At 51.7% G+C, this 27,998-nt stretch overlaps 13 protein-coding genes across 13 annotated transcripts; 7 read left to right on the top strand and 6 right to left on the bottom strand.

Annotated features, from left to right (window-relative positions):
* Positions 1 to 13: 13 nt before the first annotated feature.
* Positions 14 to 846, top strand: An04g05220 (uncharacterized protein; the record flags this gene model as incomplete). The annotated part of the gene is made up of 3 exons (XM_001401849.3): positions 14 to 329; positions 554 to 676; positions 782 to 846. The coding sequence occupies 3 exons, from the start codon at positions 14 to 16 to the stop codon at positions 844 to 846; spliced, it is 504 nt and encodes a 167-aa protein (XP_001401886.1).
* A 633-nt stretch (positions 847 to 1,479) lies between these two features.
* Positions 1,480 to 3,165, bottom strand: An04g05210 (uncharacterized protein; the record flags this gene model as incomplete). Its single annotated transcript, XM_001401848.3, has 4 exons — positions 1,480 to 2,346; positions 2,436 to 2,784; positions 2,863 to 2,975; positions 3,037 to 3,165. The coding sequence occupies 4 exons, from the start codon at positions 3,163 to 3,165 to the stop codon at positions 1,480 to 1,482; spliced, it is 1,458 nt and encodes a 485-aa protein (XP_001401885.3).
* Positions 3,166 to 3,408: 243 nt separating this feature from the next.
* On the bottom strand, positions 3,409 to 3,882 carry An04g05200 (uncharacterized protein; the record flags this gene model as incomplete). Its single annotated transcript, XM_059747522.1, has 1 exon — positions 3,409 to 3,882. One exon carries the CDS (start codon positions 3,880 to 3,882, stop codon positions 3,409 to 3,411), a length of 474 nt encoding a protein of 157 aa, XP_059600582.1.
* A 549-nt stretch (positions 3,883 to 4,431) lies between these two features.
* An04g05190 (uncharacterized protein) lies at positions 4,432 to 6,096 on the top strand (the record flags this gene model as incomplete). The annotated part of the gene is made up of 1 exon (XM_001401846.1): positions 4,432 to 6,096. One exon carries the CDS (start codon positions 4,432 to 4,434, stop codon positions 6,094 to 6,096), a length of 1,665 nt encoding a protein of 554 aa, XP_001401883.1.
* Positions 6,097 to 6,774: 678 nt separating this feature from the next.
* An04g05180 (uncharacterized protein) lies at positions 6,775 to 9,592 on the bottom strand (the record flags this gene model as incomplete). The annotated part of the gene is made up of 3 exons (XM_059747521.1): positions 6,775 to 8,002; positions 8,126 to 9,248; positions 9,358 to 9,592. 3 exons carry the CDS (start codon positions 9,590 to 9,592, stop codon positions 6,775 to 6,777), a joined length of 2,586 nt encoding a protein of 861 aa, XP_059600581.1.
* Positions 9,593 to 11,056: 1,464 nt separating this feature from the next.
* On the bottom strand, positions 11,057 to 11,925 carry An04g05170 (hypothetical protein; the record flags this gene model as incomplete). The annotated part of the gene is made up of 4 exons (XM_059747520.1): positions 11,057 to 11,230; positions 11,355 to 11,510; positions 11,611 to 11,703; positions 11,788 to 11,925. The coding sequence occupies 4 exons, from the start codon at positions 11,923 to 11,925 to the stop codon at positions 11,057 to 11,059; spliced, it is 561 nt and encodes a 186-aa protein (XP_059600580.1).
* Positions 11,926 to 12,916: 991 nt separating this feature from the next.
* Positions 12,917 to 13,437, bottom strand: An04g05160 (uncharacterized protein; the record flags this gene model as incomplete). The annotated part of the gene is made up of 2 exons (XM_059747519.1): positions 12,917 to 13,181; positions 13,223 to 13,437. The coding sequence occupies 2 exons, from the start codon at positions 13,435 to 13,437 to the stop codon at positions 12,917 to 12,919; spliced, it is 480 nt and encodes a 159-aa protein (XP_059600579.1).
* A 548-nt stretch (positions 13,438 to 13,985) lies between these two features.
* Positions 13,986 to 16,931, top strand: An04g05150 (uncharacterized protein; the record flags this gene model as incomplete). Its single annotated transcript, XM_001401842.1, has 4 exons — positions 13,986 to 14,960; positions 15,020 to 15,268; positions 15,321 to 15,507; positions 15,568 to 16,931. 4 exons carry the CDS (start codon positions 13,986 to 13,988, stop codon positions 16,929 to 16,931), a joined length of 2,775 nt encoding a protein of 924 aa, XP_001401879.1.
* An 810-nt stretch (positions 16,932 to 17,741) lies between these two features.
* An04g05140 (hypothetical protein) lies at positions 17,742 to 18,568 on the bottom strand (the record flags this gene model as incomplete). Its single annotated transcript, XM_059747518.1, has 3 exons — positions 17,742 to 17,878; positions 18,043 to 18,244; positions 18,443 to 18,568. 3 exons carry the CDS (start codon positions 18,566 to 18,568, stop codon positions 17,742 to 17,744), a joined length of 465 nt encoding a protein of 154 aa, XP_059600578.1.
* A 353-nt stretch (positions 18,569 to 18,921) lies between these two features.
* Positions 18,922 to 20,760, top strand: An04g05130 (uncharacterized protein; the record flags this gene model as incomplete). The annotated part of the gene is made up of 4 exons (XM_001401840.3): positions 18,922 to 19,003; positions 19,239 to 19,714; positions 19,802 to 20,087; positions 20,159 to 20,760. The coding sequence occupies 4 exons, from the start codon at positions 18,922 to 18,924 to the stop codon at positions 20,758 to 20,760; spliced, it is 1,446 nt and encodes a 481-aa protein (XP_001401877.1).
* Positions 20,761 to 21,108: 348 nt separating this feature from the next.
* Positions 21,109 to 22,350, top strand: An04g05120 (uncharacterized protein; the record flags this gene model as incomplete). Its single annotated transcript, XM_001401839.1, has 1 exon — positions 21,109 to 22,350. One exon carries the CDS (start codon positions 21,109 to 21,111, stop codon positions 22,348 to 22,350), a length of 1,242 nt encoding a protein of 413 aa, XP_001401876.1.
* A 430-nt stretch (positions 22,351 to 22,780) lies between these two features.
* On the top strand, positions 22,781 to 24,001 carry An04g05110 (uncharacterized protein; the record flags this gene model as incomplete). Its single annotated transcript, XM_001401838.1, has 2 exons — positions 22,781 to 23,152; positions 23,252 to 24,001. 2 exons carry the CDS (start codon positions 22,781 to 22,783, stop codon positions 23,999 to 24,001), a joined length of 1,122 nt encoding a protein of 373 aa, XP_001401875.1.
* A 1,137-nt stretch (positions 24,002 to 25,138) lies between these two features.
* On the top strand, positions 25,139 to 27,939 carry An04g05100 (uncharacterized protein; the record flags this gene model as incomplete). Its single annotated transcript, XM_001401837.1, has 2 exons — positions 25,139 to 25,171; positions 25,234 to 27,939. The coding sequence occupies 2 exons, from the start codon at positions 25,139 to 25,141 to the stop codon at positions 27,937 to 27,939; spliced, it is 2,739 nt and encodes a 912-aa protein (XP_001401874.1).
* Between the last annotated feature and the right edge of the window lie 59 nt (positions 27,940 to 27,998).

Below are 27,998 nucleotides of genomic sequence, written 5' to 3'. Positions count from 1 at the left end.
TTTCAAAGACAAGATGGGTCTCTCCGACTTCTTCTCCGACGTTATGTCCTCCTTCGGCTTCCCCGAGGCCCAGGCTGAGGCTCCCGCCGAGGAGACCACCACCACCACCCCCAGCCAGGAGACCGAGGCTGAGGAGAAGCCCGCCGTGAACAACGAGGAGGAGGCCGCTCCTGCCGCTGAGGAGAGCACCGAGGAGTCTGCTGAGGAGACCCCCGCTGAGGAGGAGTCCGCCGAGGAGGAGCCCGCTGAGGAGGAGGAAGAAGAGGAGGAAGAGGAAGAGGAAGAGGAGGAGGAGGAGCCTGAGGACATCAAGCCCCAGCTTGAGGAGGGTAAGTTTACTGCCAGTCTCGTATCTCACTTGTTCAGTGCACTTTCCTTGGGGGAAAGTTCGTTCCAGACGGACAATGTGACAACATGATGGGTAGTCGGTCAGATGGATGCACGCTGACCGACCCTCACGTCATGCGATTCTGAGCCATTGACACTGAACAACTCATCCCATGGCAAACAAACTCATCAATTCGAACATTCACTAATCAATTATCTCTTTCAGAGTGCGCCAACTCTTCCCAGTGCGCCCCCTACAAGCACCACTTCGATGAGTGCGTCGAGCGCGTAACCCAGCAGCAGGAGGACCCCGACTACAAGGGCCCCAAGGAGGACTGCGTTGAGGAGTGTAAGTTCACCAGCACACCATGACATTTTCATTCTCGTCACGACACGATATCGCAATCATACAATTGATAACGAAATCGATAAACTAACACACCATTCCTATTAGTCTTCCACCTCACCCACTGCGCTACCCAGTGCGCCGCCCCCAAGCTCTGGAAGGCCCTCAAATAAACGAATCAAATCACTCTCGATCGATCGATAGATAAAGACGTTTTTTCCCTTACTTCCTCCATCCTACTCCGCGAGTCGCGTTTCCCTTTTTGCTCGACCAAGCATGATAAGCTAGAATGGATCCTCACCCGCGACGAGGGAAGACAAGAAAGGCGTATTACGATCGATCCCCTTGATTTGATTTATAATGATGGCCATGCGGGCCTGCCGTTGATGAAGATCAAAAAAGAAAGGAACATCCAGTGTTGTCTCGGCCGCTGCCCGCCCTCGACGATACGGGTTGCGAGTCGGTGATGATGCATGCTGTTGTTACTTTATCTCTATGAAAGATGGATGGCATGGAATATGGAAATGGTTAAGAAGGGGGGCGGTCGCCTTCAACTGTGTATGTACAGATAGCTGGTCTCTGCCTTGTTTGAAACTTGTGCTTCTATTATTATTTTTTATTTCCTTTTGTTTTTAGATGAATGTCATTTTGTCCTAGACTCTGCTCGGTATTTTCTTTTTGTCTCGGGCATCATATGATCTTTATTTACACATCACAGGTTAGGTACAACAGGGGTCCTGCTATAGACAAACTCGATGGACATGGTTTCCAATACCCCGGGTATCACATTCCTGTACACACTGACTTCACATATCTCCAGATCTCTTCCTCCACGCCACGCTCAACCCAAAGAATCCTTTCTTGTCATCCTCTCCAGCTCCAGCTCTACGTTCCTCATCGCCCTGTTCCTCACCCGCCTCCTCCTGGCCCAGCTCCACGCCTCGATCAACATCCAATCTCCGTCTCCTTACATCGCGTCCAAAACAGCCAATACACAACGGCCACGGCGCCGCGACAGCCGCCACAACAGCAGAGAAAATCAACGCGTTCTGCATATTGGCCGGCGGGTTAGCGTCCTCTCCGGCCTTCAATGCATCCTGAACTAGAATGAATATGGCGCCCAGCAACTGCCCACCCGTCCAGCAGATAGTGCTTCCAATCTCCGGGGAGAAGGGATACGTGATTTCGACCAGGTACTCCAGAACGACAGGAAGGAGGGCGAAGGAGGAAGCTCCGAGGAGGGAGCACACGACATACGATGGTGCGATGCCGGCGGAGCTGGGCGGGGCAAATATCAGGGCAATGTAGGTGATTGCTACGATAGGGACAAGTGTGCGGATGGTGGCGAGGTAGTGCTTATAGCGGTCTGTGAGGGGAGAGATGATGGCTGAGGCTATGAGCCCAACAATGATCAGAAGGCCTCCTGCAATGCCGGCTTCGGTTTCGGTGTATGAGTAGGGTTCGAGGATTTGGTTGAGCAGCGAGGAGATGCTGTTAAAGAAGCCAACGTATATGGAGAAAGGGATCAAGATCAGGTAGAACTCGAGGGTTCTGAGGAGTTGGGTTATGGCCGGGAGGAGAGGTGCGGAGGCGTTGGTGCTCGCAGATGAAGCGCTTGGAGGCGTTGGGGGCTTGGAGGGAATGAAAAATGAAGGGAGTGCTGCTATCGTTGCCTTTTGGGTTGTTAGTTGGTGAGTGGGACAGGTTGTGGCCGGCTTGGCTTTAGTCTATCTATGTGTGGAGGGATCTGAGGAAGGCTTACGATGACAGAGATATACAGAACCATGTTCGGGACTTCGCTTGGCTTGGTCGCCCAGAAAGAGTCGATCAGCTCTCCCAATGCTGCACCCAACGGATTGGCAAGGGTGGCTACGGCCGTTGCGCTGGTCCGGCCCTGGTCAGAGAACCAGAGGTCGCTGTATCGCGTCGGAGCGCTCAAACAGAATGGCTGCGCCAGTCCGATGAGGATCTGTCCGAACATGGCAACACCGAAGATGCCTCCTTTCGCTTTGGTTCCTGCATATCGAATCCAGTTGCCGACGAGGAGGAGGGTTGAGGTGGTGATGATGGCGGGCTTAGGGCCACCTTTATTGAGAGTGAAGATCACTACGCTGAGAGCAAGAATGAGCGTGAATTCCAGTCGCTTCCAAGCACCGCAGACAATTGGAAATATTCAGGGCTAAACTCACGGGCTGGCGACACAAAAAGCGAAGAGGTAACCGGTGCTCATCCAATTGATGGCGCTCTCAGAAACGCGGAAATGCTCAGCCGCAGTAGTCGATATCGAGGAAAATGTTAACCACTAGACGACGGCGGGTATCAGAAGAGTGCACATTCTTAGAGGCGGCAGAGAGAGAACCTACATCCCAACTAACAACAATGTTCAACAGCACCAACTGGGCCAATCCCCAGAACCGCCGCTTGTAGACCTTGTAGACAGGGCCCGACGGAGGCAGCTCTGCTGGCGCTGCAGTGGCAGAGCCATGGTGCATACCTGCTGAATCCTGGGGTGCTCTGGAGTCCATGAGAGACAACAAGCAGCCGGTGGGTTGCGTGACCAGCTGGCGAGGAGCGGAGCATTAAATGAGGGGAAAGGTAATTAAATCAATTTCACCGCAACCAACGAACGGATCGCGCCGTGGCTTTAGTATTATCCTAGCCTCTTGCCGAGACACGATGGCGTCCATAGATAAGACGGTTTGTGAAGCGGTCCGAGGTTGGGTTGCACTGCTCCTTCATTTTTGGGAAGGAGGTCGAATTGTCTCATGATGGCCGGTTTCATCGTGTTCTGGTCTCGACGATCCGACCTCGGCTGAACCCCAACCTTGGTCAGGGGGTGTCATTGTTGGCAGCTGAAGTGAATGCATTGCCGGAGAGCTGCATGATATTGCACATTCTTCATTTGTCAACTGCGAGATGAATCTTGCTTTAGCCAAACTTCCCATTGCAACAACCATAGTCAACGCGACCAAATCGACACATGCGGTGGGGGAAGAAGTCGCACCTCCGCCCGATATCAGATCAACCAAGCCATCCCAGAAGTGAGAGGAGAATAGGGACAACAGGCTATATTTTGCGTTGGTATAGTCCCTCTCCACTGATAGATCATGATCATCTATTACCAAGCTAGTGGGTAGTTTTGATATCCGACCGCAAAAGATCCCCAAGTGGTTCGTAGGATTGAGCTGGAGTGGAGCAGCCCCGTTCATGTTTCACTCCAATTCCGGGGTTGGCGCTCGGATCTAATCATAATCTTTTAATCTCATCGCTCACGCACGTTCCCACAGCCAGTACAGTGGTTTCGTCCATCGACTGTCATGACAATGGCTCAATATGGATGCAACTTTGTACAGAAGCAATTCCAGGAATTCGATGTGAGTTGGGGTGAGGATAAACTGGGGGAGCAGAGGCGACAATCCTGTCCATCCCCGTTTTCCCCTTTCACCTCAGCTTCATCACATTTCTCTCTCTCGGAGAATCTTCCAAACATCTGCACCCCATCAGTGGCACCACATGCTTTTGATTCTGTCAGTCAATCAGTCAAGCTTCTCCCATGATCGTCTAGGTACTATGCACAAGATCATGCCTTCTCCATTCTGCTGTGCACTTTCCTCCAGGACTGCACAATCTAGGGAAGGTGCAATGAACGGATACTCTTTCCAAGGACTCTCCAGTCCTTGTGGCATGTTCTCTAGTTCAACCTCATATTCCTGTCGATGTGAGCCTAATACACAAAGCAACCCGCTTGTATGGAAATCATGGATACGCAGTGTCAGAACGCCCCAATCGCTCAACATGGCTCGTCCGACGAAGATGATGAAGTCTCGGCAACGGAGGTGGAACCTTTGGGAGAAGCTACACCACTAGGCAAAGCGACCTTGTCAGAATCTGTGATGAGCGAGGAGAGCTCCATCTTCAACGCCCTAAGGACAGACTCTGGCACTGAAGACCTCGGCTCGAAGTTTGGCTCAGCATGTCAATCTCGTGGCAACTTGGATAGCAGAATCGTTGCCAATATGGCCATGTTTGTGCCCCTTGCGCCAGAAGCAACGGTTCCTTCCCAGCGGGCGAACCGTGAGCCAAAATACTGCCCAGAACAAAACACTCAGCCCCCTGGCTGGCATCCTCAGTTATCCTTGGACAACCGTGTGCTATCTACAGATGAAGGGAAGGCGGTTGTAGCCTCACCTCCAGACGAATCGTTGAAGCAGAACCTTCTCGACGCGTTGCACCTCAGGAAGGCAGTTAGTCTCAACGATGCAGATGATACTTCGAGAACGTTCAAGTGGCCCGGTAGTCTTGACTCGCCGGTCAGCCCTGCACTTCCCACTTATCCTCCACCAGTAAGAGCGCCCACGCCCCCTGGGCTTCCTTCATTCGGGACTCGAGAAGCTGTCTACTACACTGCCCAGTTCCCCGTTCGCTCTGCCACCACCAGTGGGCGAGCGCAGCAGTCCAGTACAAGCCCGCCTAGGCGTGCGGGCAGGCGTGTTGCTGATGGCTCTAGAACTGCATCCTACGGGGGGATGCTACGGCGGCTACTCAGCTTCTCATCGTCTCCCCCGCCACAGCCTAGGCGACAGACATATACCGTGGCAAGAGCCGAAGATGGTACTGCGGTTCAAGGCCGCTTCCCTTATAGACAGAGTGGTCATGGGATGAATTTGGCTAGGCGATTGGAAGACCATCCATTTCACCGAACTGCCATTTCAGCTACTTGCGAAGATGGTTTAGAGATTGATAGCAGTGCTACACAAGACGGACAAATCAACAGAGGGCTCCCAGACATGAAACAGGATCAGGCCGACAGCATTGATTCTGTAAACACAGGCACGGGCAGTCGCATGCGAAGACATCGCCCGCAGATAGGCCTAAATAGCTTACTACCGTTGCCTCACCCAGTTCTCGCAAACCCTCTCCAACGGCCGGCCTCGGCAAATGGTTCTCTTCCTACATGTAGGGTTGACTCATTTTACACCTGTGCTTCTCGCTCGCAGATGCCTGGCACACCCAGGCACATGGAAAGTCTCGATGCCCAAGGCACTGAGATCGTGGGAGATTCTGCGGCATGCTACCTTGCGCCCACGGAGTCACCACCCGTCTTTACGGCACAGGAAGAAAGTGAGTCCACCAACATTAACTCGGGTCCTTGGCTACGATCGCTGCGTGGCGTCAATTTTTGGTTGTCCTGCTGTATGGGGGCTCGTGATGAGCAGAACGCCGCCATTCACTCCAATACGACTTCCAATGACACATACGCCACTGCGAGAAGCCACCTTTCATCTAATGCAGCTGAACACTCGCACCCCAATGCCCCTCGAGATCACGCACAGAGCCTACAAAAGTGGTTTTCTGGAGCTTGGAGGTCGCTCCAAACGTTTCCTTTTCGCAACTCTCCAGCCACAAGCCCGATGTCGGCCTGATTCATATACCAATGATTGCTTGGACCATAACCTGCATACTTGTGACGACTGTTCTTTCATTAGCTCATTTATTGGATTGGGATGCGCCAGATACATTTGAACCTTTCTCCGTTTTCCAACGCTCATCGAATGGCACATATGCAAGGCGCGCATTCATCCAGGGGTCTTGTCTCAATTGTTCGAATTACTAGCGCTAGCCTGTAGAAATGTGACTGCATACTTCAAGTCTTCATTATTGGCAAAGTCATTATCAATGTCATAAGCGAACAACAAGCTGTAGTCATTTCGTCTCTGCTGACATGAACCAACCGACTCCATCGCTCCGATGCCGAAATGCTCTAAAGATAAGAGTTATGAACAGAACACGACAAGGCCTGTCAAGGCCTACCCACACACATAGATAAATTCTCCACAAGAAGAAGAGGCGAATAAGCGAGATGATTCTCATGCAATATAGACAGATCACCCATGGGGCAATGATAAAAGAAAAGAGACAAAAAAACATAGAACAGGCTCCTAATGCACAAGAGAAATGAAAAGGAGATATTTTGGAAAATGAAATGATAAGAAGAAAACGAAAAGAATATCTTCATGAGCCACTTAGGACTGAATATAACTTAGACCGAATATTATACCACATCATCTTTCCCCAACGTTGACGATAGTTATATACGACGGTCACAGCCCCGTAAAGAACTGACACGCCTCTTTGAGTTCCTCATCATCAGCAGTAAAATCCCACCCTACTATTCTCGGGTCCTGGCTTGCGCAAATTATCTTATGCGCGTCGAATTGGAGCTTGAAGATCCTCGAGGTAGGTGGTTGGTGGGGGGCGGCAGGGAAGGCTCTCACTCGGGGGTGTTGCTGTTGCTGAGCATGCGGTGGTAGTGGTGGTGGTCTCATTGGAGCGCCGGCATGCATGATGGGCGGGGGAGCTGGAGCTTGAGCTTGAGCTTGAGATGTGCTTTGCTGGACGGTGGGGGGAAGGTTGTTGGAGATGAGGAGGGCCGGGTTCAAGGCTAGGTGCGCGGGCCAGGGTGCATTATGTGATGAGGGGTCGTGGGTGTTGGAGTTGGTTGTAGGCAATCGTGGTGGTTGTGTTTGATGCTGCTGGTTCTGGCCTTGCTGTGGTGCTCCACCGCCTGCTGATATCGCGGCGGCTGCCATGGTAGCTTGGGCTTGTTGCGCCTGGTGCGCTTGAGCAAAGGCGTTGGCTCGTGCGATTGTCTGGCGTGCAGCGGAATCTAAGTGGCTGTATGAGGCATTCGCAGCGGCGTCTGCCTGTCGGAGTCTCTGGCCTACAACCCAGCGGCCTTCATTATCCTTTTTCCAGATGATGATGGTCTCGTCGTATGAGCCGGAGACGATTCGTCCCCATTGGCTTCCGCCTCCCCCTGGAGGGATTTTGGCGCCCAGTGCTTTGATGTCTCTGGGGTTCCGAGACCCGTTGGTGTTCTGCTGATATCCTGCGCGCCGAAGGGCACTAGGGCCAAGGTCAACGTTTGCGTTGGTGCGCTGGGCGTCACGGAACTCGTTGTCGACAGCCAGAGCTTCCAGTCGTAAGGCCTCCTCGGCTCCCGGTGGGTCTCCGAAACCAGCTTGAACTGTCCGAACGAGGTTGGCATGTCCGTGCAGGCAGGCCACTTCGGCACCGGAGGCGTGGTCGAAAATGCGAACTGTATCATCGTTGCTTCCGCTGATTATACGTTTGCTGTCGAACTGCACGCACGCAATGCCTTTTTCGTGGCCTATCATTGTCTTTCTACAAGCGCCGTTGCGCAGATTCCAGACCTTGATCAAGCGATCGCCCGAGGCGGACACGATCTCATCCTCGTTGAGCTGAATAGCATTCACTGCGGCTGTATGTCCGTCAAGGATCATTAGCAATGAGTATGGGGCTAAAGTTCTGATGTGATTCTTGGCGATTTCGGCTTCAAGTACGAAAGCGGGGACGTCGCTTGTGTTGACAATATACGACGGATAGGAGACGCCCGAGCCCTGAAAAACAGAGGGGTAGTCCTTGTCCAACGGAGTGAGATGACGCCTGTTCCAGACCTTGATAAGCTTGTCCTTGGAGCAAGTTACTATATAGCGTTCGTCGAATCGGAGATTCAGGACAGAGTCATCATGAGCTGGCGCAATTTCGTGAAGCTTCTCTCCAGTGGAAAAGCGCCAAATTATCACATTCTTGTCGCTGCTTCCCGACACAATGATATCTTCAGATGGGCGGGGGTCGAACTGAAGACAGAGAACCGACTTTGAGTGGCCTTGGAGAGGCGGATGCCATAGTCGCTTCGTGTCCAGGTCCCATACTCGAACAGTCTTATCCCGACTACCACTGACCAACCATTTCTCGGTAAACTGGATCGCATATACACACTCTTGGTGAGATTCTTCCATGTGATTCGGATGGGGCAGTTGAAAGTTCGTGAAACGGCCCTTGGCCCAGTTCTCTTCCAGCCGCCTCCGTACCCGATACAGATGCGGCCAATTCATCTTTGCAGCGCCATTGGGCATTCGAATTAATAGTGGCGATTTGGGGGGGCTAGAGTTCGTAGAAATTTGCTGCAAATGTGACTTCGATTGGGCAGTTCCTGACGACTCATGGCGGGCGCTAGATGATTGTTGCCCAGGTGCGATCGCCGGTCCTCGATCGTTTGACGCATCACTCATGGGATGATCGCCTTCAATATCCGCCGCTGCGGAGGGCTGCAGCCCATTTCCTTGCACGGCCTCATTGTTATCCAGTGATCCTGCTGCGCGAGAGTCTAGCCAGCTGGGGGGTACGCGCTTCTTCTGTTTCGGTTCACCGAGATCCGGGTCTATATGCCTCAACCGAGATTTTCGGAGCTGGGGGGATTCCAATCCCGAGTGTTCCTGTTCGTACGTATGCACGGCGTCAATGTCGACCCGCCAGCCTTCGCTGATATATAAGTCTCTCCAAAGGCGGGTGTCAAAAATGCGACTACGCCAGGAGCGAGATGCCAAGGAAGCCGTTACCAACGTTTGAGGGTCGAGGTAGGAAAAGATCTCGGCGGTGATCTCCGGAGGTAACTTCAGCACGGGATCCATGTGCAATAGAGGCGCTAGCTTTTCAACCACCGAGGCGACAGTGGAAGCACGCAAGGTGCGTAGAAGCTTGTAGGCGAGCTCTACATGAAACACCACAGCCTGTCAGTACGATGATGATCGCGCTAAAGAAGCCAAACAGAAGAGGAGCCTTGCGCCGGACGGGACCAAGGGAAGGGGGGCTGAACTCACCGGCTCGCTCGGCCTCACTATAAGCATTAACCCAGTCGGGGAGCGGCATCACATCATCGGGGGGCGAATTCAAAAACTCCTTGTCGGGCTGGCTTCTCGTTTCATCGGAATAACCCTCGTCGAGCTTGAAGGGCGCAGACAGCGAGGGGGCGGTGAGATCGGAGGGATAACTGGCGGCGCCCTGAAGCAGCCGGGGACGAGGGATGATCGGAGTTTGCGCGGTGTCCCTCGCCATGGGTTCGCTGGGAAATTTGCCTAGCTCAGTTTCTCTAGCCTCCTTGAGGCCCCTCCGTTCAGACAAAAGGGCGACAAGGATAGGATGGGCCTAGGTGCTCCGGCAAGGAAGCAAGGCTTGTGGTGGCTAGGGCTCCTAGGACAGTGAGAAGCAAAGAGGTGAGCTGGACACCACCCTTTCCTTCTATGGGGTTAGACAGAGATGGCTATTGGCACAACCACATAAAGAAGGACAATAGCGACCAGATTGAATTAAGGCCGAGAAGAAGAAAAAATGGAAAACTAGCAAGGCATGGCGGGTTGATGGATGAGGCAGAGTGGTTGGGGTGGGAAGCTGGTGAAGTGACGTTTTGGAGGGAGTAACTGACACCGCGGAGAGTGGAGCATCAATAATACACAAAGCAATCATGGCGTGACGGGTATTGTTTACCTGACCGGGGAGAACTCTCACTTCTCCCAGCAGTTACACCTCCATCCATACTATCAGAGCATAGTTCATGATAATCTCAGCTTTTTGATCACTGTTTACCTAAACTACTGTGAACTTCTTCATAACGGCAATTTATGGGCCATAAGTTTGATGCCGAATAGGTCAGATGTCTAAACTCTCGAGAATCTCCCCTCATCGTATCTTCCGACCCAACATCGGCACCACCACTTCTAGTTCAGAAAGGTGGGCAGCTCATATACCAGGTACTATTTGAGAGAAGGTAACAAATCTATATATATGTTGCATTAGCAATCATCCTGGCTTGCTCTTAGGCGATCCACAGTCCTTTCTACTTAGTAGCTCTTCGTCGCAGTCTGTACCTCCAGCCATTATGAAACCCTCTACCATCCAAGCAGCTGATCGAACCGTTCCTGTCCACATGCTCTCATAAAGACAACTCAGTAACCTTGTTGGGCCCGTCTGCTTTATCTTCGATGCTGCTGTGGGTTGAGATCTATGAGAATTCACACGGTCATGATTGACAGTCTACTACTAGACTGTATACTGTTGCGTACTATGTTGATTATATACTAGCGGTTTAGCTAGCACTAATCTTGTCATAAGGCTACTACGGTCTCTCTTTACTAGCCACAATACTAGGCGCACTCGTTGAAATTATGCCCCTGCTCTTCTAAAATACCAGTTTGTTCTTTTGCATTCAAGCTTTAATTGAATGTTTGATATTCCAGGCGGAAAGCAGTCTCTTCTAACGGTTGGTCATAATAGATATTTAGTTAGGTAGCACATCTTTATAATGAGTCAGTCACATCGCTTTTATGCTCTAACTAACCTAGAGATTCTCTGGACAGGATATTGCTTTGTCCTAGTGAAGATACCGTGTCTGCATGCGATGATCGATTTCTTTGACTTTCGGCCATGCTCAAGAAATTCGTCCTTACTCTCTTTACACCTAAACATCGTTTGGACGATATGCGAGATACTATATAGTATACGACTTAGTATTAAGACCCATCTTCATGCTGATGAAGTAATGCCAGTTAGACCTCCAGTCCCATAGTCACAATGTGCAGTGTCTGCTGAAACAGCTATCGAACCGAAAAGAACAGAAAGTAAGAGCACAGAATCAACCAGGATGATAGTCTTGATGGCGCGAGCACCTTGGGTGGGGCAAACACTTGACTCGGGCAGCTCACCCCGTCCTACAAAGCGATAACGATCAACCGGGGCAAGAAGGGGTGCTCATTTACTTTTGCTGTATCCAAAAGAGAGAGATCTATCAAAGTACGAATTATGCACATCCCACTGACCCAACCACCGGGATAGAGGCTGTCACTCCTAGGCAAGGGGAGAGCAGGATGTAACTTACACCCTGTGCCTGACCGAGTTGGCGGGAACCAGTACCTTTAATTCCGATGCAGGAGGGGGCGGCAAGGTACCTCCCAGCCGGTCCTTTCCAACATCCTACGAACTAGTGAAATGTATCCTGCAACTTGGGATCATCACCCCCCAAACCTCCGTAATTGTCATCATCGTGGGAAATAACAATTACATGCTAAAACTCGAAGTACTAGATTTTTGTCATAAGGATCCAGCTCGTCGGTGGCTTGGATCATTCCATCATCGTCCACCACCACAGCCCTGAAACTGGCGGACATCCACTTCTGTCACTTCCCCGACCAATGACGGCGCCGTGCCCAGGGCTCCGATGGGGTCGATATCGCGACTAAAGAGGAACAACCATCTACTTGGGAATAGTTAGAGACATTGTGTCGCGGGTGTTGGTACCTGCCAGGTGGTATATGTTGCTCTCCTCCTGTCTGGGATAGTATGCAGGTCGGACACCCTAACCCCTGGGAAAGCACTAGCAGTGATTGAGGATACATGAAATAGGGAAAAATGTCCGAGTGTCGATGCTGATACGACTTTGGCAAGAAGTAGAAGAAGAAGATGATGATGTTGAAGATGAATCAGTGTGGTAGTATGGTATCTTCTAGGCACAGTAGATTAGTCTTAGTTCCAGGTGTATGGCTACAACAGGTGTACTGTATAATACTGTGTGTAGATAGTCACTGACTACCAACTATGGGGCAGCAATTTAAGCGTGCCTCGGGACTAGTTCAAATCTCAAACAGTTGGTGTGAGAGGAGTCTTCATGCAGCCGATGCCACCTCCAATCTGCTTCGGTCTTCTCGAATCCTTACCGGGGCCAACCCCAGCTTTTTTGCTAATTCCGGCCTGAATTTGAATTACTTGTTGAAATTCAAATCTTTCGCTTCTAAAGTCGGTCAAATATGACTTGACCATCAATTCCCCCCAAGTGAGCTAAGTGGCTCTTGAAGATTCCAGATTCTACTTCGTAACATCTTTGAATATGTTGTTGTTGTTGTTTGGTGCTCCTCATTCCTGTCTCCGTTGCCCGGACTCTCCCATTATTATTATTATTAGTATATACTTTGTATGAAATTGCGCAACTCGCATACTTGCCTTTCCCACCCTTCACGATCGGCTATCTACTTTACTATCTGATTCTTCATCAGCTTCTCCTCTTGGTATGTTGCCTCCTCCTTCTTGTCCTTCTCCTTCTCTCTCTGTCTCCCTCCACTCTTCTCCCTTCCCCCCTCCACTCGATACTGACTAGTAGTATCTACTGCTGTCTCCTCTCTCCACTCCAAAACCCACTCACCCGAACACCACTGCTTTCTCTCCCCTCCCCCCCCTCTCTCTCTCTCTCTCTTCCACCCCCCTTTAATCATCCCGTCCTGGTCAGTCAGTCCTTCCTTCCGACTGACTAGTTCCAAGCAGTTAGTACAGAGTAGTTGTCGGGAAGTTTTGTCACTTCTTCACTTGTCGACTGGAGCTGACGCGCGCTACCACTCAGTCGGGCAAACTGGACCATTTGACTGGCCTGGACTCTCTTTCTTTACCCTTCCCCATTCCGGTGTTTCCATCTCTTGTCCCTCTGCTTGTGTCTATCCTTTGGTTTCTCACATTTTCCCTCCTTTCTTCCCCATTGACCACCTCCCCCTCCATCCATCCCCTCCCCTCCTCCTCCTCCTCCTCCCTCTCTTGTTTCTTTCTCTCCCTCTCTTCGCTTCCTCTCCTTCCGGGTTTGTTTTCCACCCTTATTTTCGTATCATAGCTATTTTTATTAGTTTTTTTTCCATTTAAATTGACCTTTACCTACGGTTCCCGGCGGTACCGCTCCAGGGATCCTTTCCCGTTCCCAGTCTATCTGATTTCCACCTTTCAGCTGTTCTCGGTTGAGGGGCAAAATCCGCCTCGCTGGAACCTCGCTGCTTACTGCTGCTCTTACTGCTGCTCATTCTCTGGTTCCTGCTTACTACGTGCCTGCGCTTGCCTGGCTGCAGCGGCAAATCAAACCCCACACCCAGCATTTCTATTTTTCTCGATCCTTCTTGGGTTTCGGGTTCGCCATCTTTTGATCAGGAAGGGCGCTGTCGCCAGCAAGGGCCGGAGATTTGTCCCTGGCCAAGGCCATACTAATTTTCTATTATAAGCGCAGAGCTTCCCCGAATTACAAAAATCCAACATCCAGTCGTCGCGTGAACTCGTCGACCCCGGGTGTATTTTATTTTAAATCCAACGCTTTGGATCAACTTCTGGCGACGAGGGTCGAGACACGGAACAACAGCTCGCGGTTTGACTCAGCTTTTTAGGGAGAGTTAACTAATAGTTAACGTACCACCATCTCCACTCCTAAGGTTCCTTAGCTGCTCGCTTGTCCCATCCATCCCGCATCGGTCCACCGGCTCGCATCCAGTGACCCATGCTCGACTTGATCCTCGTGCAAGCACGCCTGTCATTTCCTTCCTCTTCCTTCCTCCGTCGGTCTGCTGCGCAGATTTGAAGTCCTTCGCTCCTCCCCCACATTGTCGCCGGCCTCCACTCCTTACGGTCCGAGTCGGCCACCACTCCCGTCGAGATGGCTGAGACCATCACCATGAATGGCGGTCCTATCGCCGAGGACAACATCATCAACCGCCGCGGCGGCGAATCGATCTATCAGAGCTGCGTCAACCTCAAAAAGCGCCTGGCCGAAGTACCGAACTTCGAGCCCCATATGCGAGAGATGGAGGAAGCCGATTTGGCTCAGGGGAACACCGACCCGGTGGCGTCGCTGTGGAATTGTCTCCGGACGGGCTATCCCTTACTGACTATCTACAATGCCTCCGATCCCGAAGAGTTCCTGGAGATCGATACAACGAAAGTTGCCGAGGCCAAACGCCCGAAAGCCGCCACCTTCAAATTCCTCCACGCGTCTCTGAAGGAGCTGGGATTCCCTCAGCAAGACTGCTTCCTTATCACGGACCTTTACGGCGAAAACACCACTGGCTTCACCAAAGTGATTAAGATGGTTAACCGGGTTCTGGACATCCTGGAGATGCAGGGACAGCTGAAGCGACCGTCGGATATTGGACCAGGGGCCCCGGCGAAAGGTGCCGTCAAGCTCACCAAACGGGAACACATTCTCAAGGAGTTACTGGAAACGGAGCGCGACTATGTTCATCATCTCCAGAACCTACAGGCCCTGAAAAAGGAACTAGAAGAGACAAGTGCCGTGAATGGTGATGCTAGCCATCAGATTTTCTTGAATCTCAACAATCTGCTTGATTTTGCTCAGCGGTTCTTGATCCGTATCGAACAGCACTATGCGCTGCCCGAAGAGAAACAAAACTGGGGTGAGCTGTTTATCCAGCACGAGGAGGCCTTCCGGCAATACGAGCCCTTTATTGCCAACCAGATGCGCTGTGATGAGATCTGTCTCAGAGATTGGGACAAGATCCACATGGCTCCGCGTTCGAAGGACCTGCTCCAGATGGTGGCGCAACCCGCAACCCTGAACGGTTTCTTTGTCAAGCCTTTCCAGCGCTTGACTAAATACCCCCTGATGTTAGGAGTAAGAGTCCCCTCGTCTTAGAACATGACCATTCAGTCACGTTACTGACTGTCACGCAGGAACTGTTAAAGCAGACAGAAAACCCGGACCTCCGGACTGATATCCAACGAGCCATCGACGCTATCCAGACCGTTTTAGACTCGGCAAACGATGCCATTGACAAAGAGCACCTGCAGTCAGCCGTCAAAGACCTCGATGAACGAGTTGATGACTGGAAGGCCTTGAAGATTGAAGCATTTGGCGACCTTCTCCGTTTTGGCACCTTCTCGGTAATCAAGGGTGACAATGGCAAAGACTCGGAGAGAGAGGTTTGTAGCCTTTCTCTGGCTCTGTTAAGCGTAGCCAGCTAACTTCTGGCAGTATCATATTTATCTCTTCGAACGGATTCTCCTCTGCTGCAAGGATATTAATCCCAACAAGCAAAAGTCGAAACTGAATTTAGGCAAAGACAAGCCTGCTGCGACGATTAAAGGCAGGCCGCGACTTCAGCTCAAAGGCCGCATCTACATGGCGAACGTGACAGATGTGCTTTGCCTTCCCAAGCCAGGTACGAGAACCTTTGGTCATCTATTCACGGGGCTACTTTGACTAAATGATTCTGTGACAGGCTCCTATCGCATCCAGATCTTCTGGAAGGGTGATCCAGGAGTCGTGGACAATTTCATCATCCGCTATTCGAACGAGGACATTATGCGCAAATGGAGCAGGGACATCGAGGCACAGCGGGCGATTCAGGCAGAGCAGCGCAGCGCTCGCAACACCGGCACCTCCGAGACCGAATTTACGTACATGAGATCCATGGCCAACATGCCAAACCCGTATCAGCAGGAGTACGATGCCGAAGAACAAGCAGCCACGCAGGAAGCTGGCTTCTTCTCGGAATTCCCGATGAGCCGTAACGCCTCCAGCACCAGCCTCAGAACCCGTTCAGCAACAGGAGGAAGCGGTAGCTCCGGTCGCCCTCGCATACCTGTACCCGATCCGAATCTGTCATTGCACACTCATCTTTCTGGAGGCAGTATGTCGCCAGCAGAGAGGAATGCTCCGTCTTACTTCTCCCCCGTCGCCGAAACTCCGTCTACGCGGTCCAGCTCCCAGTCTACTGGATATTTCCATGGTCGTCAAGTGACACCTACGGCCAATTGGAATGAAGAAAATGCTCGGTATACAGCCCCGGCTTTGTCCCGTGCGACGTCAAGAGATGGGCCTAATTCAAATCCTTATTTCAGCGGTGCTCCGAATGGACGAAGTACTCAACGACCCTCACTCCCTCCGATGTCAGGGGCTCAGGCGGCAAATGGCATGGCCCAGCGAATGCGATCTGCAAGTAGCCCCGATATCCACAACCACAACCCGGAAATGCGTCGTTACATGGGCGCCCATACGATGCAGACCGTCGACAATGTGCCCGTCCCGCCAATCCCCGCTCATATATCCAGCATGATGGCGCCTCCCAACCGCAGCCAGAACAACTCCCCCACCAATGCCAACCTCCCCATTCGCAACGCAAACCACCTTTCCAACTCCCAGCAACATTCCGATCCCCGGCATGTCCCGCAAACGCATTTCCACGAGCCCCAATACTCCGACTACCGTCCTAGCACATCGGCCACCGATCAGCCCACGTCTCCACTGAGCCACGAGCCGGATGAGGAGCCCCTCATGCCGACTCAACTAAAGGTTAAGGTGAATTTCGATGATAACTACGTCACGCTGGTCATTGCCAGCAACATTATGTTCCGCTCCCTCATCGATCGTGTGGACGCCAAGCTGGCCCGATTCACCAACCGCTCAATTGGCAGCAAGTCGGTCAGGCTACGATACCGGGACGAAGACGGAGATTTCGTTACGATTGATAGCGACGAGGCCGTTCAACTGGCATTCATGGAGTGGCGCGAACAACAGCGTGACATGCTCGCTAGGGGTCAAGTAGGAGAGATTCAACTCTACTGTCAGGCAGTGGAGACTTAGATATGATAGAGCTGGGGCAATGGCATATGTTCCAGTACTGAAGATAATTTTCTGCTTATTCTCTCTCTCTCTACCTTATTTTGTTTTCTATTGTTACCTTTCGTCCTTGGTTCTCCGACCATCGCTGCATTTGATTTTCTCTCCGCATCTCATTCTGTGTGAGTTGGCTAGAGACGAGACATTGTCACCGGCGTTGTCTCCTTGGTTCACTCTACGACTCACATCCAACTGGATTGGCTGGAGAGCGTTGGAGAGGCTATTGATTCTATTCGCATGGGTTAAGGGAGAGGCAAGAAAAAAAAAGATTAACGGCCGGGGCGCTTGAGATTCTTGATGGTCCCTGGCAAGGAGCCGGTTTTGTGGGTTTGCTTCGGACACCCTGTTGGGATTTGGGAGAGGCGGCTCTCTGCTCTGGGAAATGTTGATGACTCTCCATTTGATCTGATCTACCATGACTGCATGATGTATGTATACCGCTGTTGGTTTTTCATTTTTCATTTTTCATTTTTTTTTTTCTTCTCTTCTTTTTACTATTTGCGCAGGACGGATGTCGGTCATAAGAGACGAGCTGTATAGTGTTCCTGCATATTTGGCCTTGGGATGGACTTTGATGTTGCGGTACCTCATCTGTTGTGTCTTGATTTGTTGCTTTCTACTTTTTCTTGCTGGCTTCCCTGCTGGCCCTGTCAATGATAGTATTACGACCTTAGATTTCCTTGGTACTGGGTGCAGATATAGAGCGTGAACAATTGCCGAAGATAATTGCTCCAAAAATAAAACTGAAAGGAGTAGAAGTAGACAGGAGATAGGTCAGTCAGTACCTGGCGGGCGCCATAATTCCACGGATCCATCAGTACCGAGAAGTGGAACTTCGGGCACTCCACGGTCCAAACCAACGGGGCCTGAAAGGGCTGAAAGGGGGGTGTGGGTGTCCGTCAGTTTAGTCCCTGTCATCAGACAGGTCGCACCTCTGAGATGCCGTCTATCCGATTGTATACCAAAGATAGATAGACAGATCGATAGGGGATAAGGGGGAGGAGGAGGAGGAGGAGCAGCAGCAGCCACCGCCACTCGTCTTTTGCTGCTGGGGCCGGAAATCGATTCTACGTACTTTGCATCGTCTCGGAAGGGTATGGCAGATGATTTGATTCATTGGAGCCGGTGTCGGATCCCAGCCGAAAGAGAGTCCACTGGAGCCCGTCGATCGGGACTGAGCCACGGGAAAATGGTTGCGGTCTGGACGACGGTTGGGTCACTATCGATTCTGGCTTCGACGATTCGTCACGTATGCGGTGGCAGTTGACCCTCGACCTCTAAACTAGTCAGTTAGTGAGGCATTTTACTGTGTAAGGATGCTTTTCTTTCCCTGGCCGGGCGGCAGTTGCGCGATTATTTCTGCTCCTAATTTGGTCCCAGTTGACTGGTGCCTGCGGGCTGAAACTAGTAGGCATTTATTTGTCGCAGATGACAGGAGTAGGAAAAGGAGAATGGCAATCGATTGATGGATGTACCTTGTTGAAGTCTTGAGTCTGAGTCTGAGTCTGGGTCTGGGTCGAAGGCGATATCCGTAGATTGGGCGGAAAGGAAAAGTTGGAGAAAGCAAGTTCCAACAGCAAGCAATCAGTTGGAGGAGCCATCCTTAACGCCTTACAAGAGAAAAATTAACCACTGTACCTTCTTCTCTGGCCGCCTTTTTTCTGTTTCCTTTTTCCTTCCCTGTCCGACTTCGTCTTCATTCTTATTTATTCATTGGTATATCCTTTCTCTCTCCCCTCTTGCTTCCCTTTCTCCAACTCCTGTTCTTTGTGGAGAGAAAGCTCTATCTTTGCGCTACTTTGCCTATCTTTTTCTTGTTCTATTCGTACGGTTCTTAAGTTAACCCCAAATTCTTAAATACTTTCTTACCCTTTGATCCAGGGAACTCCGATAGCTTGCATACACTAGATTGCTTTCTTCCCCAGAATTTGCGACTTGGCAAAAGCAGCCCAGCATGTCTTTCTCCGGCCGCCGCTTGAGCATCCTGCGCCCCTCCAACCGCCGCTTCTCGGTCGGCAAGGAGTTGTCTGAGAATGGTATGTCGATCGTCTTATTTCTTTCTCTTCTTTTGTTTTGTTTTGTTTTTTTTATTCTTGCTCCATGTCTACCGCCGCGATCATGCGGAGATGTGGTTTGCATCGCAGCAAGGCTGAATGTTTAGCCTTGTGCATGAGGGGCACATAATACTCCGTTTTCTTCAACAACAAAAGCTACTAGTCAAAAGCAGACTATTGCAGGCATTCCAACTGACATAACATCCTTGCCATGCAGAACTCCGTTCCGAAACCCATCGTCAGTTCCGTAGCGCCCACGAAGGTCACCGTCCCCATGCCGGTCTTGATGCCTCCCGTGCCTCCACTGGTGTTGTCTGGTGTACCGAGCGTGCCACCGAACATGGTTATGCTGAGGATCCCTCCGCCTGGGCCAACCTAGGCCAGGGTGCGCCTGAAGCCGATGATGAGATCGAGGGCAGTTTCCCTCGCCCGACTTCCATCCCCATCACCTCCGCCGCCCGTGAGTACGGTCCGACCGCCGGTATCAAGCCTCTGCGTGCCGCCGTCGCTCGCCTCTACAATGAGCACTATCGTCAGGGCAAGGCCAGTCAGTACACTTGGGAGAACGTCTGCATTGTTCCCGGTGGTCGTGCGGGTCTGATCCGTATTGCTGCTATTCTGGGAAATTCGTACTTGTCTTTCCCTATCCCTGATTACTCGGCCTACTCGGAGATGTTGTCGCTGTTCAAGAACGTGAGTGCAATTAGTGACTGACGTTGGAGGACTGTGGTCATGATTTAGTTTACTGGACCGATCTGGGCTGACTTTGGAATTCAATAGATCGCTCCTATTCCCATTCCCCTCGCCCAAGACGACCACTACCACATCCACCCCGATAAGATCGCCGAGGAGATCGCTCGTGGAACGTCTGTCTTGCTGACCTCCAACCCTCGTAACCCTACCGGACACTTTGTCTCCAACCCCGAACTGGCTCAGATCCAGGACATCTGCAGAGATCGTGCGACTCTGATCCTGGACGAGTTCTACGGCGGCTACAACTACACTACCGACTGTGACGGAACCACGATCAGTGGTGCCACCAACGTGGAAGATGTCAACAAAGATGGTTCGCCCGCTGACCCTCCCTGAACAAACGAGAACCGGTGCAGGTTGTTCCTGCCATGCTGACTCTAACAGATGTGCTTTTGATTGACGGTCTGACCAAGCGTTTCCGTCTTCCGGGTTGGCGTATCGCTTGGGTTGTGGGCCCCAAGGAGTTCGTCGATGCCCTGGGCTCTGCTGGTTCCTACCTGGACGGTGGTGCCAACGCGCCTTTCCAAGAAGCCGCCGTTCCCATGCTCGAGCCGTCGCTGGTGCGCGCGGAGATGAAGGCCTTGCAGGTGCACTTCCGCGAGAAGAGAGACTTTGTTGTTGGGCGCCTGCGTGAGATCGGTTTCCGCATCGACGACGTGCCCCAGGCCACCTTCTACATCTGGCTTGACCTGACCTCCCTGGACCCTCCTCTTCCCAAGGAGGCCAACCTGTCCGACGGACTGAACTTCTTCAACGCCCTCTTGACCGAGAAGGTCATTGTGGTCCCTGGTATCTTCTTCGACCTCAACCCCGCCCACAGAAGAGATCTGTTCGACAGCCCTTGCCACCACTTCGTTCGTCTGAGCTACGGCCCGAAGATGGATGTTCTGAAGATGGGTCTGGACGGTATCGAGCGGGTCATCCGCAAGGCTCGGGCGCAGTTCGAGCCCAAGTGGGAGGACGAGGTGGCTGTCCAGGATGACTAAACGGGTCGTGATTCCTAGCATTTATACACGTAGAGCAATAGATGACAGCATCAGCGTAGGGCATATATATATACCTTTGAGAAGCCATAATTGATTTGTTCATTATCAATATAATAGATATGGCATGAATAGCTTGTTCTTGTCCACGCTGTGCCTCCGAGACAATACAGGGAGACGACGAATGCCGATCGCAGCCCACATTGCATCACGTGATACCCGGCTCATCTCGCGGTCGCAAAGGACATCCATCCCCTTAATCCTAGCTATTCAGTATCTCTCTCTGGACCGTCCAGTTGCTTGCACCTGAAAGCAGCTGGAACTGCTGCGCAATATGACGTGCTCGCGGTTATGGCCATCAACGTTCAGCGCGTCCTGAACCTGACCGTCTTCACCTTCTTCTCCGTGGTCCTGTTCCTCTGCATCATTCTGACTCCGGCCGATGCGATCTACCAGTGCTACATCACGCAGCGCCTCACGAACATTTTCATCATCACCGGCGGCTACGTTGTCACCTTTATCCTCGCGGTCTTAATCTACACCACGCGTATATATACCAACCGTACCGTTCTCTCCGGCATCCCTAAAGCATGGATCCCCGTCGAGCGAGAAGACGTTGGCAAGAGTGTGCGCCGACTGGTTAAGGAGGGTCTGGCGCATAGTGCGATCATAGCCTACCAGGCTCGACCCAGGGACATTGCAGCAGACGGATATGATTTCTCAAGCTATGAATCACTCCTGGTGGACTACGACAATCCGCCGTGGGGTCAGGTCGAGCACCCCGGATGGTCCTCGCCATCGTGTCCTGACTTGCCCGACCTACCGTATCGAACTGTGGTCCAGGAACTGCCTCATCTCATTGAGGCCAAGGCCGTGTCACTAGCTCCTCCCGATCCAATCTTCACGGCCACTCAGCGGGCGCTTCACGCGCCTTTCCCCGAAACCGAAGAGTCGATTCCTGACACGCGGGTAGTGGAAGTACTACGCCGGCCGACATCGATGGGTCTGCGGGGGTATTTGCAGCATCTGACTGCACTGGATGTGATTGATCCGCCGGAAATTGGGATGGAATTTGTCGCTCTGTACGAGCGGGCGCGCTTTTCGACGCGTGAGCTACACGAGGCTGAGTTCAGGACTTTGATGCATGTGTTTGCGGAGCTCCTGAGGGGGATGAAGGTTTTGGATCCCCAGATCTTGGATGAGGTGCGGGGTGGGAGTTCCCAGGCTGAGAGTGAGTCTCTTATCGGGCCCTCGGACGAGGAAGGCGAGACCGATACGGTGGATTCCTATGGAGATAGTGAAGCGATATCGCGGGGCCGGAGTAATAGTCTGCGGCCTTCAAATGCGTCCACTTGGGAGGGCGCCAGACAGGGTCGCTGGTCGCCTGTTTGGTCGAGACGCTCGGAGGCGCAGCGAACCCTGGCGCCTCCTCGGACGCCATCGATGCGGTCGCTTCGGCGAGTGCAATCGAATGTGTCTGGTAGCTCCGGAGGAAGCGTGATTCGCCTGGTCGAGACCCGGAGTCCGACGGATTTACCGTACGCTTATAATGTTGGCAGCAGCAGCCGCGTCGACGGTAGACCTCAAACATAGATAGATAAGAATTGGAGAAACCCATTCTGGATAATTATACGAATAAAGATGTGATTTCTCTCCTATATTCGCAATATGCCACTATTAGTTACATGGAAGTTCTCATTGGGTCTTATTAGGTCATATCCACCTGCCCTGTGTTCCCCAACGCCCAAAAAAGAACTGCCCCCTCAAAACAACCCCCCACTTTAGAAATCGGCAAAGAGTGCTCCTGCTGTGACGTAAGCCAATCGGAGGTCCGGCAGCAGCCGACAGCCGCATCACGTCGGCGTGGCTTTCCGTCCTTGGCAAGGCGGCGATTGATAAGATCTGGCGGTTCGCAAAAAGTCCGAATGAAAGAAAAGAAACATTTCCCTCCCTATTTCCTATTCACCCTTCCTCCTCCTCCTCCTTCTTCTTTTTCCTCACATTCCCGATCCATTCACTTACAATGCAATCCATCCTCCAACGAGGCCGCTCATTCTTCACCCCGACCCCCTCGGCCACCCCGCAGGATAGTCCCAAAGACAGCCCCAAACCCGAGGAGGATAATGATGCAGCCCCCTCGGCCGACACGCTTTTCCTAAAGACCGACCCCGCCGTGGACGGCGAGGAATGTCTGCACGACTGTGCGTCCTGCACGGTGAAATACCCTGCTAAATTCGATGTCGACCAGGAGGATAACATGTATGGGAATATCAATGGCTGGTCGACGCACGTGCTGGTTGCGACCGGGAAGTCGGATTGGGTGAGGGATGTTGCGGATGAAGAGGGTAGTGTCATGGAGGCTATTGAGAAGGGGGGGCTGGTGCCTAGTAATGGGGTATGAAGACATCATCACAGTTGCAGTTTGTTGAGGCTGCGCGATAAAAGTAAGAATTGTGAGGAAGGAAGCTAATCGGGTGGTTGTGTGTTGCTTTAGAAACTGAAATTATCCGCCTCCAATATGCCCGTCCCGGACGAGTATCATTATCATGATGCGGGCAAGCAGCCTACGACTGTGTTGCTTCTGCCCAGGTTTACCATTGTTGATCATGTTACGCCGCAGCTGGCGCCGGATTTGATCAAGTATTTTGTTAATCGGTCGCCGACGACTACTACCCCTCTAGGCGGTGCTGTATCCGAGTCTGCGGCCACTGGAAACAACAATGAGGATGAGCAACAGCAACAACAACCCTCAATCGAAGAACAACAGGAAGAAGAAAACATCGACATTCATACCCTTACCTCCCTCCGCTCCCGCCCCTCCCCTCACTCCGCCGTTATTCTGCTCTGTTCGCACCGCACCCGCGACGCCCGCTGCGGGCAGTCCGCGCCACTCCTCCGCAAGGAGTTCGAGCGCCATTTGCGCCATCTAGGCTTGTATCGGGATATGGATGATGAGAGGCCTGGTGGTGTGGGGATCTACTTTATCAATCATGTTGGTGGGCATAAGTATGCGGCGAATGTGATTATTTATCGGAGGAGGGACTTTGAGTGGTATAAGAAGACGGAGGAGGGAGCTGGAGAGACAGAGGAAGAGGGCGCGGCGCAGGGCATCTGGCTTGCGAGGGTGAGGCCGCAGGATTGTGAGAATATTGTGAGGTATACGGTGTTGCAGGGGAAGGTGGTTAAGCCGGGAGAGCAGTTGAGGGGTGGGTTTGATAGGGAGAGGGGGGTAACGAGTTGGTAGGATTCATTCTTTGTTGCTTGGGAGCTGGATGGTATACGTATATAAGATGATGATGATGACAGGGGTTATGTTTGTATAGCAATGAATTACATAGAATGGGTATGGGTATATAGGTATATTCAAGGAACCAATGAACATGCATGGGATCACAGCTGCTTACCTTACACTGAATTTGTCCCACCATTAACCCTCCCAATCTATCTATTCCCCAAAAGAACCCAAGACACTTACACAGACCACATCATAATCCCATCCCATCCACTCTCCCATTAAGCATAACCCTCCCCATCCCCATCCGACCCACGGAAGTACCCCATAATAGCTTTCAAAGCTTCCCCCAAACCCCAATGAAGTCAATAATAAGCTCTTTCCACACCCAAACAACCTAGATAAAGTCAACCAGATAAACCCCAAGCTACCTAATCTACTCGCAGTTACCTGTCAAGTAAACGAAAGTACTAAGTGTCATCTCGATTTACTTTACAGACATACCTAGGTTGATTGCGATCTTCTCCCCTCACCGACCAACCACATCCGTCCTCGCTAATGCTTCCCGCATCGGGCTAAGATTGTCCCAATACGAGCGGGAAAGAATCGCTATTGATCAGCAAGCAGCAAGTAGTTAGTTAGCCTCAGGCTATCTATCTATTACTTATCCACCTCGCTAAGACGAGGGTTGGTTTGGTTGGCAGCGGAGAATTAGTAACCTAGTTAGTTGGTTAGGACTGCAGTAGATTAGTTCGTTAGTAACTAACTTGGTTACGTAAGTATGTACTTGGTGTGAGTATCGGTATGGAAATACGGGAGTGGTGTGTATTGGTACGTGACGGTACTTACTATATTTCCTTTTCTGGATGGTATTGGTATACTTACATTTACTTCGGTTTTGATGAAGGTTGAAGTGAATTTGATTGAGTGATGGTTACACAGGGGAGAGTTTGTGCCACAGAAAACCAAGGAGACTATTGCCTGTAGATTGTAAATAGAGCTGCCTGATCGTTGATTATTATTGCTTTTGTTGGATGAAGAAGAAGATGATCATCTGTTTACATTCGTCGTTGGACGATACGATAGTATAGTTTGATAGGCACTGCAGCATCTATAGCAGCGCACAATGGGCCCATCAGGAAGCAAAAGATGGCATCTCCCACTCTTCTTCCTCTGGATTCTGTATACTTACCCCACCACCTCTACATATCCCAGCTCAATTGACCATACTAACCACCATCCAGCTTCCTCCACACTACAGGCCTATACCTCTTCACAAAGGCTTCCTCCTAACACGCCAAACCCTCGACTCGAGAAGCAATTGCTCCCACCCTCCCATTCTCATTACCAACACTAACACTACCTGCTGGACTACACCCACCTTCACCAAAGCCATCATCCTCCTCATCGACGCCCTCCGCTACGATTTCACCATCCCCATCACCACCTCCTCCAACGAAACATACCACAACGCCCTCACCATCCTCCACACCACAGCCCTCCACACCCCCCACAATGCCCTTCTCTACCCCTTCATCGCTGATCCTCCCACCACTACCCTCCAGCGTCTGAAAGCCCTCACGACCGGCACTCTGCCCACTTTCATCGAAGCGGGGTCCAACTTCGCCGGATCAGCAATCACAGAGGATAATCTGATATCTCAGCTTCATGACGCAGGGAAACGTCTCGTCGTGTTGGGCGATGACACATGGGTGAAACTATTCCCGGGACAATTTGATACAGGGCTATCACGCCCGTATAGCTCGTTCCTGGTGGAGGATTTACATACTGTTGATGATGGGGTATATGGGCATCTTCTACCTTTACTACGAAGTAGAGATACAAAGGGAAACGAGGAGTGGGACGTGATAATCGCCCATTTCCTAGGCGTCGATCACGTCGGGCATCGGTTTGGACCGGGGCATCCGGAAATGAGGGATAAACTGGTCCAAATGGATGGGATTATTAGGGAAGTGATAGGGGAAATTGATGACGAGACGCTGTTGGTTGTCATGGGAGATCACGGGATGGATGAGAATGGGAATCATGGGGGTGAGACGGCGGATGAGGTACGGGCTGCGCTGTGGATGTATACGACTAGGGAGGTTTGGGGGTTCGTTGATGGTGATGCTGCTGCTACTGGTGTCGTGGGGAGAGATACGCCGCAGGTGGATTTGGTGCCGACGTTGGCATTGCTGATGGGCGTGCCGGTGCCGTTTAATAACCTGGGTCGGCCGATTGAGGAGGTGTTTGCTGGGAGGGAGGGGAGGGATTGGGGACGTTTGGTGGAGGTTAATGCTTTGGTTGTGGCACAAATCCAGAGGTTCACGAGGGAATATGAGAGGTATGGAGGGGAGGAGGTGGTTGAGTGGGATAAATGGGATGAGGTTGATGTGGACTTTGGGGATGAGCTGGCGTTGAGAGAGTACTATCAGGTGTTGAGGAGATATCAAGAGAGGATGCTAGAGGGGTATAAGCGTATATGGGCTCAGTTTGATCCGCTGAGGATGATTGAGGGCTTGGTGGTTCTACTGCTGGGGGTTGTGAGTACGCTATGCTTTCAGGTGAGTGAAAGCTGGCCTGATCTAGAGCAGAGGGCTGGGATGGTAGCGGGAACCGTGACGGGGATTGTTGCCGTGGCTGGTCATGTTGTCTTGGCAGACACTGGTCGTGGTTCTGTCCTTGATGGTGTGATCCTGGGTGCTGCTCTGGGCAGTATTGTGTGGAATATGTGGCAGACTGATTTGAGTGTTGTGCAGTGCCTTCCGGGGGGAGTCTGGGGCTGGCAGTCTGTGATGTTCACCCTACTTCTCGGCATTGGATTTGCCTCGAACTCTTACACCATCTGGGAGGACCGTGTGGTGTTGCTCTTTCTGTCGACATTCGGGCTATGTACTCTTGGCACGTCAGACCGGATACATCAGGCAAACGGGATACGTGAAACGGCTTTTTCAGTTATTTTCACGCTGCTGAGCCGAGTCGCCTCTCTCAGCCGGGCTTGTCGTGAAGAGCAACTGCCAATCTGCAGAACGTCATTCTATCGTCTGGAGAGCAGCTCGATATGGCAGCTATCAAGCCCGGTCATTACCGCTGTAGCCGTGGTATACATTACTCGAATGGCTCTGCAAGACAACACGGCTAGAAACCTGTTTTGGTTCGGACTCGGCATACCAAGTGCACTGCTGCTCAACACCGTCTTCAATATCCTAGAAACAGCAAGTAACAACGGCTGGCTGGTGGACTTCCTTAGCGACGGCACCTCCAAAACTGTGCGCATGACTCTTGCACGAATGGTGCTGGCCATTGTCTTCATCGGGTTAGCAACTGCGTTTACAACCACTCCAAGACATAGGTCACTCGAACGGCCGCTCATCTTCACAACAGCAGTGGTCCTCGCAGGCATTCTCTCAAGCACCCCAGCAGGCGGATTGTCCTTGGCAATCCTTTACTACCAGCTCATCAGTCTACGGTATCTCGTCCCCAATAACAGCTCCATCAAACCCACCATCGCAGCGCTCCTCGGAACTTTACACTTTTTCAGCACCGGTCACAACGCCACCTTATCCAGCATCCAATGGAAGTCAGCCTACATCCCATTCCGGGATACGCAGTATCCCTGGTCACCATTGCTGGTGATCATCAATACATTTGCCGCGCCAATCGTTGCAGCATGCGCCGTGCCTCTTCTTCATTCGGGGGAAAAACAGAGCCAAGCACGCTTTCTGGCCATTCATAGCACTGTTTACACTGCCTGGGCTGCCTTTACAGCATTATGGGCGTGTATCCTCCGCCGTCATCTGATGCTCTTTGCGATATTCTGTCCGAGATTCCTGATGGCTGGTGGGCTATTGGTCATTGTTGATGTGCTTGCTTTGATCAATTCGGTATTACTGGCTACTAAGCCTGGGATCACACTCAGGGAGAAGACTCATATAAACAGCTCGATTTAGTTAAAGAGGGACAATAGCTTGCGTTGACGTCAACGGAACGAGCACAATATCAAATCAAT

The sequence above is a fragment of the Aspergillus niger genome (assembly GCF_000002855.4).
Source record: "Aspergillus niger supercontig An04".
Lineage (NCBI taxonomy): Eukaryota > Fungi > Ascomycota > Eurotiomycetes > Eurotiales > Aspergillaceae > Aspergillus > Aspergillus niger.
The sequence above is the reverse complement of the archived record's forward strand: the minus strand, read 5'-3'. Positions and strand labels throughout refer to the sequence as shown.